The 14,105-nt window shown below is 39.6% G+C and overlaps 1 protein-coding gene across 1 annotated transcript in view; it reads right to left on the reverse strand.

The window, feature by feature from the left end:
- Positions 1–3,543: 3,543 nt before the first annotated feature.
- The window catches only part of LOC102312913 (reticulon-4 receptor-like 1), a gene marked incomplete at its 5' end in the record, with an annotated part of 12,814 nt that continues 2,252 nt past the window's right edge, over positions 3,544–14,105 (reverse strand). Inside the window, one exon of the mRNA XM_005947315.3 lies at positions 3,544–13,914. Coding sequence (XP_005947377.3) covers positions 13,015–13,914 — 900 coding nt within the window. The remainder of the gene's footprint in view (positions 13,915–14,105) is intronic.

The raw sequence follows: 14,105 nt of genomic DNA on the forward strand, positions 1-14,105 counted from the left end.
AAAATGTTACATATTTCCTAATGTCCATTTTTTACTTAATGATGCTCCCACTTTCACTTAAACCAGCTATAGTACATTTGTAATAATACTATAACAAATAAAAGTGTCAAATTTGATAGTTTTAAATGAATGATTTATGGGGCTTTATAACTAGTCTCATTTCATTGTTTAGCTGTCTATCTGTCCTTTAATTGTTTTGAGTCACTCTCTTGGCTCTCACTGAACTACTTTTATAGCCATCAAATATTTTAGCTTAAAAACCCACTTTTACCTGATGAACAACACACAGCAGAGTAACTAACCACTGAACACATGGAGCACTTGGCAGATGTAGAGACCAAAAACAGAAGTAAAGGAGAGTGAGTACAGGGCTTAGGTTACGCCCACCAGATGGTCAAAAACACAACTCCAAATCAATGATAATACTTTCCAAAACATTTGTCTAAGTAAATAGCCAAGAAACTGCTTGTGATCAGGTTTACTGTGTCAACTTGAAAATATAATAATGTCAGTGGTTCTACTGCTGCAAAGTGAGGAGAGAAACAGAAAACTCGAAAAACATTAACAAACCCGTGCCTGTAAAAGATTTTTACTCATGCTCAATGACTAAGACCATGTGTTTTTAATGTTAATCACATCATTCATTTTATGGCATTTTATTGAAACAATGTGTTGAAATATAATACAACATATTGCATTTGTCAACCTAATGACAGTGATGATAAACTGTGATCCATGCATGATCTCATTAATAATTAAATGCAGTGACAGCTCTGCTGCTCTGCATAATTTCAAGAGTTCAATTTTTGGGATGTGAAAAAAAAATTTAACCAGATAACTTTTTGCCAGGATTTCTTTTGTTTTTTCTTTTTACACAGAAACTGTCACTATGGTTGTTTCTGTTCTAGTGGTATTGGAGTATTTTTTTGCAGCAGGTGGATTTTGAAATGAGAAAACAGAGACCAGAAAATGGACACTGTCTACTATTTAGTTTTTCTCTGTTGTTGGTGCCAAACTCTGCTCTATATAGCATGGGAGCTATCCCACTAGCAATGCAATCATGTCGTTGTAAGTGCTATACCTCATCTTGGTCATGTTAACTTTTCTCAGTCTGCGAGTCCACTGTTCTGCACTGCTGTTATCAGGCACTAGGCATGTAATAATTCATTCACTGTACAGTGATAAGAATCCTCTGCTTTTGAAACTGTGATTCATGGCCCAAAATTGCATTGTACAGCTCTATACATTCATCATGGACTAATCGAAGGTTTGGCAGATGGATTCCTTCCCCCAGATATTCATGACCAACACACTGAAACCTAATAGCTCTTGATGACTAGTTAGTGTATTGTGTGGTAGCTTACCTCCAAGGGGTGTTTTGTGTGAGTAGAGGTGAGTGAAGGGTCAATTGTAAAGGGCTTCGGCTGAAAGCAGGGCACAGAAAATATTTGTCAGATTATTTAACAAAACTGCATGCTGGCCTTTAAGTTACAAAAACTACTGTAACAGAAAAGCCACAAATTGTGTTTGAGGTCGTTCAGAATCACCTCCAGAATTACATTTGCCAGTGTAAGTCAAGTCAAAATGTATTTCTATAGCAAATCTTAAACAACCTAAGATGACCAAAGTGATATGTTATACAAAAGATAGACTATACATAGCAATCACTAAATCAACAATAAACATACATTATAAATCATCTAATGAAATAAAAAAATGAATAACACTATGTTTGAATAACAAAGGGCAGGGTACCCTGCTCAACTAAAACTAAAAGCAAGTGAAAATGAATAGGTGTTTAACAGTGTTTTAAAATGATTTAGAGAATCTGCATCTCTTTTGTGAAAATGTAGGTTATTCCAAAGATTAGGAGCCACCACTGAAAAGGCTCTATCACCTCTGCTTTTAAGTCTGGATCTAGGAAGTCTTCACTAATTCAAAAATAAGCTACTTTTGGCTGCTCCCTCATTCACAAGGGGTTGCCACACTAGGTAGCTGTGGCAACCCCTATCAAATCAAACTACTAGTGGGTAGTCTGATTTGGTAGATTTCTATGCATTGAGAAGAATTGCCTCACCAAAGAGATTTGTTAGGTGAATGTGTGGACAGCTTTAAATTCAAAATCTGTATCTCTTAGGGTCAGAGACAGTGTCTGCGGCCAGTTTAAGTGATTATTGGTTCATGCCTGTCAAAATAAATCCCCCTATTTAGACATATAAAGCAGAACTTTCATTTTTATTTGTCTTTATCCGCCTCATTTATTGGTGTTGCTGACCCCTGTCACTGTGCCATGTGCCCCTGTATTGATCTGTGGTGCCGCAGTAAAGTCTCAGCTTTGAGTTTTGAGAAGTTCACTGTCAGTGAATTAGCTTGTTTGATAGGAATTGAAATAAACACCTTTTCCATTTATTCCACAAAGTCAAAGCAACACCTTTTAACCCAAAATACAAGCGGAGGTGCCGTTCTTGCAGGCGTGTCAGTAACGGTGGCGTGCACATGGTGCAAATCTGCAGATTGTCTCTCTCTGCAGTCTCTCAAAACTGAGGTTGCACAAAGTGACTATTGAGTTACAGAGAGGTCACTCACCCCTTTGCTGAAATGAAAAATGATTGATAAACTTTAAAGGCTAGAAACTGGAACTGGTGTTGGAGATGACACAGATGCTCCCAAACTATATGGGAATACTATGTTTTTTTTCTATTTATGTAAATGATTTGAACAAAATGTGTTTCTCTGTCTTTGCTGTTTACTGTGTCATAATTAGATCTTAATGCTCATTGTGAGCATTATGTATGATTCTATGCCTAACATTACAGTATATCCGGGCATCTGGTTGTTATCCCTGTCTGATCAAATTATCAGAGTGACAGTGATAGTGTTCTCATATGAAGTGAAGGATACATTTATGTGCATCAAAGGTGGCTTAGACTGATGCTTTATTTCAGGTGACTTGCTGGGTTATGCCTTATCTGTATCAGTTCACTAAACATCAGTTCCCTGCACTGCTTGGAGTTTCCGTGTTGGTGGATAGACACATGTATATGGCTTGTGTTGGGCTCTGTATCTAATTTTGGAGGAAGTTTATCATCGCTGCTGAGACTGTGAGGTTACTGAAAAAGATAAAGTCTTGCAAAGTCTCAGCTCTGTAGATCTTCATGTGTATTGTACATTTGAAATGCCACAGCTTAAAAAGAAAAGGTCTTTTACTGATCAAAAGTAAGAAAGTATGTCTAAAATAGAATCTTTCGAAGTAAGTAAACTAACTGCAAGCATTTAGCTCGATACATGGGTGACCTTGAAAAACAAAATGATTGTGAAAACTCAAATTCTTAGTTCAGACTCATCAGTCGCATAGTTCACACGAATGGTTAGATTTACAGGTTCATAAATTGATAAGTAATAACTCTTAAAAGAATTCTGGTAACCACAAGCAGTTGAGATAGTCGAGCCTTTTACCTTCCAGCTTACCGAGAGAATATAAGAAATACTCTTGATGGTAAAATGTCTCCAAACTGCAAAAGCCAAGTGTGGTGGTTTGAAAGGGATGTGAGTTCAGAAGCCAGGACACTGTGATGAGATCAAAACCCAAGACAAGCCTTTATCGACGTAGGGGGTAATCCCGAGTGTCTGGGACTAAAAAGAGAATGGCTCACTGCCAAAAAAAGGCAAATAATTAATCATTTAGAAGGACTTGTGGCATAGGAATTAATTTGGGACAGCATCTAGATGACAGGTAGAGGACTAAAAGTGACATGCTGTCTCCACCAGAAGTGGTTTCAAACCACCCAGTACAGCAGAGCCCTTAGAAATAATACATAGGACCACATTAGTAACGGAGGTCTTGGTGATGTTCCTAACTTTTTTTTTGTTGGGCTATGGGCCCTGACATACATTTACAACTATAAGTAAAATGGAGCCATATAGATTAGAATCAGAACCAGAATCAGAAAGGGTTTTATTGCCAAATGTTGAGCAGGTTTACAACATTACAAAATTGCTGCAGTACTTAGTGCAAAACATACTGTAAGACAAAACTTAAATAAATATAAAAATAAGAATTAAAAGTGCTAAACAGATTAATATATACATGTGTGCAGGTGATGATCAGTGCAAAAATGAAACAGTAATAAAGAGTCAACTTCCCACATTTGCAATAACTAAACGTCTTTAATAGCCACACAACATCTGGAGCAATAGAGGTTAAGAAGTGAAGAACCCAGTGATTCTGGAGAGGATGGACAGAAGTACCAATCACATCTCTGTGGAACTAAAAACAGGCCATTAAACCTACGCAGCTGTCTTTTAAGAACGATGTGATCTGAAAATTGCAAAACAAAAACTTTGAGAAGATTATGCAGTCACAGCGGCCAACTCTAGCTGTCCTAATGCATTGTGGGTGCACTACACAGCTTGTGCACCTTGATAAAAACATTTCTCCTGCATTGCTTACTATGTTGTCTTAGCAATGCATTACGTACACTTTTGTAAATGTGTCCACATTTCTCTTTCTGCAGTATATGCACAATTATACACACTGGTTCTTAACAAGGTTTAATGTACATTTTGTTCATCCAGGAATTTGTTGTGTAGCCTGTAAATATGCCAACTGCATAAATCTGTTAATTATGAGTGTCTCTACATTTTACATCTAAATTGCCCAGTTTCCCACTGTGTAATAATTTCTGTTTCGTGGACACCCACCTCTCCATTGCATTCAAGTTGGCTCCCATCCAGTCCTTATGCTCTGGCTGACCCTGTTTACATATGTTGAACACAAATATTTACCCAAACAATATAAGTGCCATAAATTGCCAGCTAAGGGATCCAAATGCAGGCTCTTGAGGCAAACTGGACGAACTGAAAATACACCTTTAATTCAACCAGTGGAAAAGCCAACACAAAAACCCAAATGACAGCACAAAACCATATCCAGGCAGGGAACACATAAGTAAGGGTAACAGACAGAAATTAAGACTGAGGGGAAGACAGCACTATTTATACACCAAAGGGTAATCAGGGAATTGGACAGAGGAGAGTAAGGAGACACAGGTAATGTAATCAAAGACAATGAGCTGGGAGGGGAAGTAAAATTAAACGCAAAACACAGGAGACAAATAACTACCAAAACAAAACAGGAAACAACAGTTAATAACTAAACGCGGAAGCACAGACACAGGAATAAACTTAACACAGGAGACCCTGAGGGAGCATTTTAGCTTTAATACAAACAAAACTGTAACTAATAGCAAAAGGTTCAAAATGCTAAAGAACACAGATGAGGATGAAAAAGTGTCCACTGTAGCAAACAGAATCAAATAGAGAGCACCTGACAAACTAGCATTTAATGATCCAAACAACACAGGACTTTGACATTTGGACATTGAAAAAGACTGACATTCAGCCACATGTTTACTTAGAGTAGTGGCATTGCTGGAGGATGGCAATGCCAGTCTGTCACTTTGTCACTCAGCCAACTGCTTTGGTCCACACAGAAATATTTAAATAATTAGTGGAGCATTCATGGTCGTTTTGAGTTTTGGGATCTTTGGAGTTTTTCTGATTTTGAATCTTTCGTTATTTTTGTTTTATAGTTCTGTTGTGTGTATTGGTTAGTTTTTAAATCTCTCCTATTTCTTGTTCATTATTTTTTCTTTGCCTCTGAGATCCTTAGGTTGATCTCCTCTTGTGTTCCTGTTCTGTTCGCTCGGCCTTTTCTTCTGGTTTTTACTTATGTGAAAATTTGTATGCTGTTAGTCTGTCTTATCTCACTTCCTGTTTTACTTTGGTAGTCTTTAGTCGCTTGTGTTTCATGGCTGCATTCCCACCTGTTTCAAATCTGCTTATTATCATGGGTTTGTATTTATTGTCTGTCTCCCTTTGGTCTCTGTCTTCATTCTGCCTTCCTCATAGTGTGTTTTTTTTCCTGGAAGATTCTTGTTGTGAAATATTAGGTCTTGTTTTGTTTTGTATTCAGTGAGTGTTCAACTATAAAGCTGCTTTTAAGTTTATTCTTTGTCTGCCAACACAACACAGCCTCTCCTTAACAAAAATAACCTTTTAATAATGAGAGATCATTGAAAAGAACTAAACATTAAACTATTTTTACGATTAGAGTCTGATTGGAGCCTATAATGTAGGAAAAATAGTGGTGGCACAGAAGGAAGTGGAGATGATGTTTCACATGAATGAAAGTCTGAAAGGCAAAATGACAGAAGAGCAGTGCAATTTAAAGCCAGGAATGCAGGCAGATGAGTGAATATAGACCCTCCTAAACAAACATGCATAAGCTTCACTTAAAAAGCGCTCAAAAATGTAAGAATATCTGAGAACTTGTATTATGTTACATAATACAAGTTCTCAGATATTATTTCACACTGTTGCACGCTGAGATACCAATTGTGGCGAACTTTAAGTGACAGCATATTAGGATACCTACATACATACAATGTGCTGAAGTGGGTCTCACCGGGCTGTAGCTACAGGCTCTAGTTAAGGTATCCAAAACACATTTTGCCCAACTCTTGGATTGTTTTGCTCTCCACAGCATTTATTATTTATGCCCACAAATAGTTTCTAAGCTATGCTCTTGTGCAGCCATGCTTTGACAGTGAAATTAATTTCTCAGATGGGAACTAGCATGGTGACAAAAACGCCTGCCTACTGTCACTTCCTTTCCGATGTGTTTCAATTAATTTTGACCTCAGTTTCCAGATTGCTTAGTAAAAAAAAAAAAAGAACAGTGCATTAAAAATGGAGATAACACTAATATTGTTTCTGCGAGTGCATATGCTGCCACGTTATGGCACAGATACAGATTTTACTTATTTATAACATAAATCCAGGATGATGAAACATTTAATAAAACTGCAGCAAGACTCTAAAATTTAGGAAATCACTCTGACATATGTTTGATTTATAACACATTTGCAAGAGGTAATGAAAACTTCAGCTGCATTTTCAAATGTCATTTCTCACGTTTCCTTGTGTAAGTCTCTGCTGCTAAAAGGCTGAAAACGCCTCAAACTGTGTGTGAGTCCTGCTGATTTTTCATATGCACATGAACTTTTATTGCCTTTTTATGAGGCTTGTCAAGTGGCAATAATATGTAGACGCACTTCATAAAGAAGGAACCCAGTACAGGAAGATTACACTGGCCATCAGCAAGTAAGTGCCATGCAAGTGTTAACTTCAAACTTGAAACTTTTGAAAAAGTTTCACATCTAGAAATGTACAGGCTCACAGTTTCCACTAGCTCAGTCACAGTTCAATACTTTGACCTTCTCTCTAATTAGAACCATATATTTGCCGATAATGAGAGTAATGTAGCCTGATGGTTATGGCCATGGAAAGATGGCTGGTGTTAAATGGTGCTTACAGCCAGCAACTGTAAGGCATGTGAGCTGGTGCGCGAGAGATGCAATGCACTCGGATGGTGATGGGAATGAAAATCAAGTAAGATAGTGTGAATTATATTCTTGCAGTCTTACTGGTATAGATTGTATGCGAGACGAACATTTGCATCAGTGTGGTGCAGTTGTACACTTGCGTTTAGCCGAAGGTGTCTCTCATTTCTTCGTTTTTGACTCATTTCACAAAAATCCTCCTCTGTTCTTTCTAGAATAGCTTTATTTCTTTCGCTTTACTCTCCCTTGCTCTTTGCTGCTTTTCTTTTGCTGAGTCTCAACTCTTCGGGGATTCACACAGAGAAATCAATTTTGCCTGGCCTCTTTGCCGATGGAATATATATAAATATTCACATGCGGCTATTTTAGATCCTCAGCTTAGGGACTGAACTAGTGGATGAGCTGTTCTACTGTTTGATCATGAAGCTTGCATACATCTGTCTCTGAATGTTTTCTCTTTTTCCCCCATGCATCCTTCTCTTCTTTAATTTCCTCCTTCCATTCCTCTGATTGACTTTAACGGCATCTGTTACGTCTGTTGATTGCTTTTTTTCTTCTCTCTCTTCTCCAAACTCTTCCTACACTTGAAGCGTGATAAATAATAGGAAGGATCCTATTATTTATCACACTTCTCTTCCTCACTTTTACCTTTCTTGTTTTATTTTTCCATATGTTCTTATTAAAATTTCTAATTTCTACCCAAAATTTCCTGTTTGTTCAGAGATTCCTAACGCTGACATTTGCCAACTTGGTCATTTTTATTAATTCATCATGTTCTTGTCTGTTATGTAGTGCTGAGAAATTATTTTGCATATATGTCACCATGACATATTTCAGATCATCAAACAAATTTTAATATTAGTCAAAGATAAGCTGAATAAATACAAAATGCAGTTTTTAATTCATTCAATTATTTCAGTCATTCAACGGAGAAAAAGGCGTAATCTGAACCTGCCTGGACCTGTGTGAAAAAGTGATTTCCTTCCTAAATCTAATAACTGGCAGTAAGAACTACAATACCAGCATTTGCATTGACTGGGGAGGAGTCTTTCACATCACCGTGGAGGAATTTTGGCTCACTGTTCTTTGCAGAATTGTTTTAATTCAGCCACAGTGGAGGATTTTCACGTATGAATGGCCTGTTTAAGGTCAAGCCGAAACATCTCAGGTGAATTTCTTTTTTGAGGTATTCAGAGGTAGACTTGCTGGTGTTTCCCATCATTCCTTTGCTGAATAATCCGAGTGCCAGTCATCAAGAAATTTTTTATCTAATGTGAAAATGCCCCTCTCCCATGGATGCCATTTTTCCTCATTTCTGCTCATTCTCTTACTGTTGAATCATGAACTCTGACCTCAACTGATGCTCTTCTGGAATAGTTTTGGTTGACCGGCCTCTCCTGGGAAGGTTCACCACTGTCCCAAGTTTTCTCCATTTGTGGATAATTACTCTCACTGTGGTTCACCAGGCTGGGTTCACTCAAGGCCTTAGAAATGGCTTTGTAACCCTTTCTAGACTAATGATGTTGTTTCTCAGCTGTTCTTGAGTTATTTTAGATCGTTTGGACGATTTGTTGAGGGATTTCTTAATTCAATAGGCTTTGATGTAATCAGGTGTGAGTTGTGGGGGGTAACTTTTTAAAATTTACATCATTAGAAAAAACGCACTTTATATTTTCTCACCTTATCTTAGTCTAATGTCTTTTTTCATCATCTGATATTAGTATTCAGTCTTCTTTCCTTCGCATCTTCCATACATCTCACCTCCTGCAGTTTCACTGGCCATTCTTTATTGTGCTCATAAACCTTTTACTTCAACTACCTTTATAATTAATACCCTTTGAACCATGTGACTTCAATTTTAGAAACAGATTCATATTTCATAAATCTCCCCGAACTCACTGATGCAGAACCTTTCTGCTTAATTTAAATGCTGGCTTCTAGTGGTTTGCATAGTGCCTCTACATGAATGAACACATGTAAGCTGCAACCCAGGCTTCATTTGGGACGCACACAGCGACCGACTGTACACCAGCAGCCGCTGATGCTGGAGCCACCTGTGTTATGCTGACTTCCTGTCCCCTGGCCGCTGGTCTGTCTGGCGCTGATAACTACTTCATGGACATCCACCCTTCTGCCTTAAATTCTAGTGTCTAATTCACTCTCTCTCTCTCCCAATTGTCAGCTTTGTTTTACAAACAGAGCAGTGATATTGTCTCTCAAAGGCACACCTCTCTTTGCCCTAGCCGGCTGTCAGGCTAGATCTGAGCCAGTGTGCATACAAGGTACAGCGGTGAGCATGCATATTTAGTGCACAAACACGCACGCCTGCATCAATACAACAATTCACATGCGGACACATGCATGAGCATGAACACGAACACATTTAAAGCAAGCACGGCACATGCCAACGCTCTAGCCGACCTCGCCTTGACCCGACGCAAGACAACTCACTGGCACCCTCGCAGCTAATAGAGCTCGACAGGTGAGTGTATTTGACAGTTTGTGTGCGCGCATGTACTTAGACTCACTCTGATACATATTTAATATGAGGCTGCAGCGTAGTGAGTGAAACTAGGACACGAAGCAGGCCAAAATATATCCTGGCTAAATGTGAGTGTTTCTCTCCGAGCAGTAGATGATGTGCATACTTATTCATTAGCTTTTTTTTTCTTTTTAAAAAAAAAACTTTTTAACCATTTTCCTCTCCTTTCACTCACTTATCATTCAGCCCCAGGGCTCATTATAAACTTATGTCTATTAGCCACACACAGACAGATGCGCATATGTGCTGACAAAAGGGAGGCAAACAAACACAAGACCACCTCAGCCATTTGAGGACACTTTCTGTTTAATGTTATTTATAAACAGCTTTTGAGTCTGGCATTGTTTGATAACCACATACAAAACATTTGGGTTGCACAAAGGAAGAGAGTAAAGGAAAAGAGTTTAGAGATAGAGCTGTATGTGTGTGTGTGTGTGTGTGTGTGTGTGTGTGTGTGTGTGTGTGTGTGTGTGTGTGTGTGTGTGTTTGTGTGCGTTGGGAGTAGCAAGGAAAGGAGCAGAGAAGGAGGAGAAGGAAAAGAGAATAGACAGACAGACAAGGAGAGAGAAAGGATGCAAGTTTTGGAGGGGTGAGGAGAAGGGGAGGGGAGGGAAAAAAGGGGATGAATAGGAAAGCTGGAGGAGCGGTAAGGGGAGGGGTTGGGGGTGGAGCAGTGCAGTGTACCGTTTATCTTCAGTGAGTCAGCGAAAACAAAACAGGAAAGCAAAAATAAAAGACTGAAAGGGAAAATGATATAATGATAAAAATCATATTTAAAAAATAATAATAAAAGTTCCAGCCTCAAGCTCCCTGTTTTTAGTCTCTCTCTTTTTTTTTTGAGGGAACTACTGAGACACATCAGAGAATCAGTTTATCCACTTTTTTTTCTCTTTTTTTTAATATATATATAAAAGTCATCCTCACAGGAATAAACAGACACAATTTACATCACCTCTGGGTTAACAGCAGCACAAACAAGTTCACCAGTAGGGATTTCTAAATCCTACATGTCAGGAGAATGACTCAAGTGACAGGCTTCCCGACATCTAGATAGAGAGACATGAAAAGGCGGGGCTCAGTGGGAAACACACCCAAGCAGGGTACAAATGCGGGCCCTGCTCATGAATTCCCATCAAAACCAGGTATTTTTAGGATGCCAGCAAAACTAAACTCATTATTCTTTGTGCTTTTTGTTAGCGTGCCAATTATTTAGCTTGTTTTTTTTAAGCTTATAGTTCATCTTTTGCATAAAAGGGTATTTTTCTTTTTCAAAATAAGATTTATAACTTTGTAATTGTAAAAGAAACAAAGAGATCTTTAGCATTACTGGCTTGCCAAGGTACCCGGGTGGCCCATGAGTATCTGTACAGGTTTTGTCATTGAGCACTTTGGCTGAGTGACTGAGTCAAAGTCTCGGCATTATCTGTGGTGCTGTTTGTGATTCGAAAACCTTGGACTCATGGGGAGTTTATAGTGGGACAGGAAGGCTGTGAAGGTGATAGATTGGGCTATTTTGGGAGGGTTAGAGGGTGTGTGCTTGAACCTCTCAAAGGGCGCCATGTCACACAGTTCTTTCTGTGCTTTTTTTAATTTCTTGAAGAGGGGTCCCGAGCCAACAAAAGGCCAATGGGATTCTCTCTCCTCAAACGTAGCAGCATTAAAATCCAAGTCTCCAGTCAGGGCTTGCACATCGATGAGTCCGTCTGTTTCGGAGCACACTAAACAAAGAGAGAAAACCAGGAGTTTGTCAGTCATCCGGTGATCATCACAGATTTTGAGCTACTTCTCTGCTCTCCTTTTGATGAACGATTGGATCTTTGCAGAAGATGTCGTGACTTGTGGTGATCATCATCTGATTGAAAGCTTCCGAAGAATATTTGGATTGGATCATCTCTCTTTAGAAGATGTATTTATAGCCTCTGTGGTATGAAAGAGGAAAGTGCATATCTGTTTCTTGGAATTGTGAGTCTGGCTCAGGCCTCAGCTTTTCCTTGACCTGCATAAGCCGAGCCTCTGTTTTGTAGCCACAGAGGTCAAAGGCTGAATGAAATTCCAAAGTTTTGCCCATATTGGAAACTGGCTCTCGATAGGCACTCTTGCTTTCTAACTTCATTCTACCCGCATGGCTTTAGCGTTTTTTAATTTAATTTTTTAGAGGACACACACACACACATACACACACATATACATACAAACATTAATACAAAAAAATCGTAATTTTTTTCAGTCACTCGTTCCCATTCATTTACACTGACTGTGACCAGCTGGCTCCTTGAACGATTGGTTAGTTCTGAATGGCTTTTTGAAGTTTCGATGTGAGGGCACAGACAGATTATAGTTTTCAACAGTTTGAAGACCTGAATGGCGAATAGTTGAGTGACAATTTCTGTGGTACTTTCAGAATTTAGACTAAAAAGTAAAAAGTTAAGCATACAGATTCACATTAAACTTGTCCTGATACGTGAACGAAAACCACTTTATTTGCAGGTATATAATGGTTATAGCTATTACTGCTAAACGTTTCACAATGACTCATTTTCCTGCCACTTGTGTCAGCGGTATTTTCTTTCTTGATCTTAAGGTGTTGCTGAGTGAGTACGGTGACAGCTACAAATGAGTATGTCTTCCTCTCGGCTTGACTGACAGATGGAGGTTGCGGTTGAGAGCGCTATCGTGTCACGGGGGCTAAACGCAGAGACCGAGCCATGAACTGTTTTGATACTTACTGTGTGTTCCTGTTGCTGAATTATTGGCTTGTTATTTTATGTGGCTGTACATAAATTCAGTGAAGCAGTTGATGCCAGAGACACAAAAGTTTTCCTGTTGTTTCCCTTGGTGACATCATCAAAGCAAGTGGGCAAAATAGTTTTCCCTGACTAACATGTATTGATTATGACTCAGAATGACCCCTGCATTAATACCACAGGGATTTTCAGTGATGTCCTTTGTACACAGTCATTTACACACACATTTATGTGCACATGCCTCATTTAAAGAGCCAGAACAAGGTGGTTCAGGAGAATGAATCATATGGTTGCATCACCAGCACAACAGTGTCCGTTTCCTGCCTCAACGTAGGATCACAAAGTAGAGTGACAGCAGCAGAGCTGATGACAAACACGAAACTAAACCTGCATGATGTGACCCTGCTTTGTTATTAGCTCTCTGGACCCCAATTGGTGGGCCAACGGAAGTTCTGGGGATGCACTTGTTCTTCCTCCTTGTTGTGGCAGACAGGTCATATTTATCGCCATCTGGAGTGTAGTCTTTTTCACCCCCCTCCTGAAGTACCTGCACCTCATTGAGCCCCCCTTTTGCCTTGCGGCCACGGCGAGTACAGTTTCGGCGGCCTCCTTTAGGTGGCCGTGGTAGGGGTGAGGGTGAAGGCAAGCTGTACTGGTCCCCGTGGGGCAAGTATGGCCGCTGATGGTGGTTGTGATGGTTTCTGTGACGATTCAGGTGGTTTAAAGACTCCCCGTGCTCAATCTCTCTGCCTGGGGCGCCATGCGCATGACTCTCGCCTGATATGCAACTGGGCAGCTCCTCTTTCTTGAGCGTTTTCAGGTCCCTCCCCGTCAGCTCAGGCGGCGAAACACACATCAGAGAGGAGGTGGAGCCTCTGAACCTCCGCAGCCAATCCCAAAGTGACAGGGCCTTGCAGTCACACTCCCAGGGGTTGTCGTTGAGTCGCAGGTACTCCAGGGCCGGCAGAAGAGTCAGGGTGGCACCAGACAACTCAGTGAGGGAGTTATTAAACAGGTACAAAGTAGTGAGACGCCGAAGGTCATGGAAGGCCTGACGATCAACCCACTGGATTCGATTCTGGTGGAGAAGGAGCCGGTCTAAGACTCCTAGACCTCGAAAAGTGTTCTGGCGAAGACTCCATAGACGATTGCCATGTAGGAAGAGATGACTGAGGTTCAGAAGGTCGATGAACAAATCATCCTCTAGGAATTCTAACTGGTTATCCTGCCAGGATGTAGGAATAAAAAGGAAAGATAAAAAGAGAAGCTTAAAATGGGTTGCAAGACATCAAGCATAGTTTTTATTACTTGAGTATGAGTAATCCATTGCATTTGCATTTTTCTGTTTGTTTTAGAATCATACAAGATACAGATAATATGTTAATTTTAATCATTAAATAAACTATACATGTGTGT

This window comes from Haplochromis burtoni, unplaced genomic scaffold, assembly GCF_018398535.1.
Source record: "Haplochromis burtoni strain Fernald_Lab_line unplaced genomic scaffold, NCSU_Asbu1 Contig_524, whole genome shotgun sequence".
In the NCBI taxonomy this organism is placed as follows: domain Eukaryota; kingdom Metazoa; phylum Chordata; class Actinopteri; order Cichliformes; family Cichlidae; genus Haplochromis; species Haplochromis burtoni.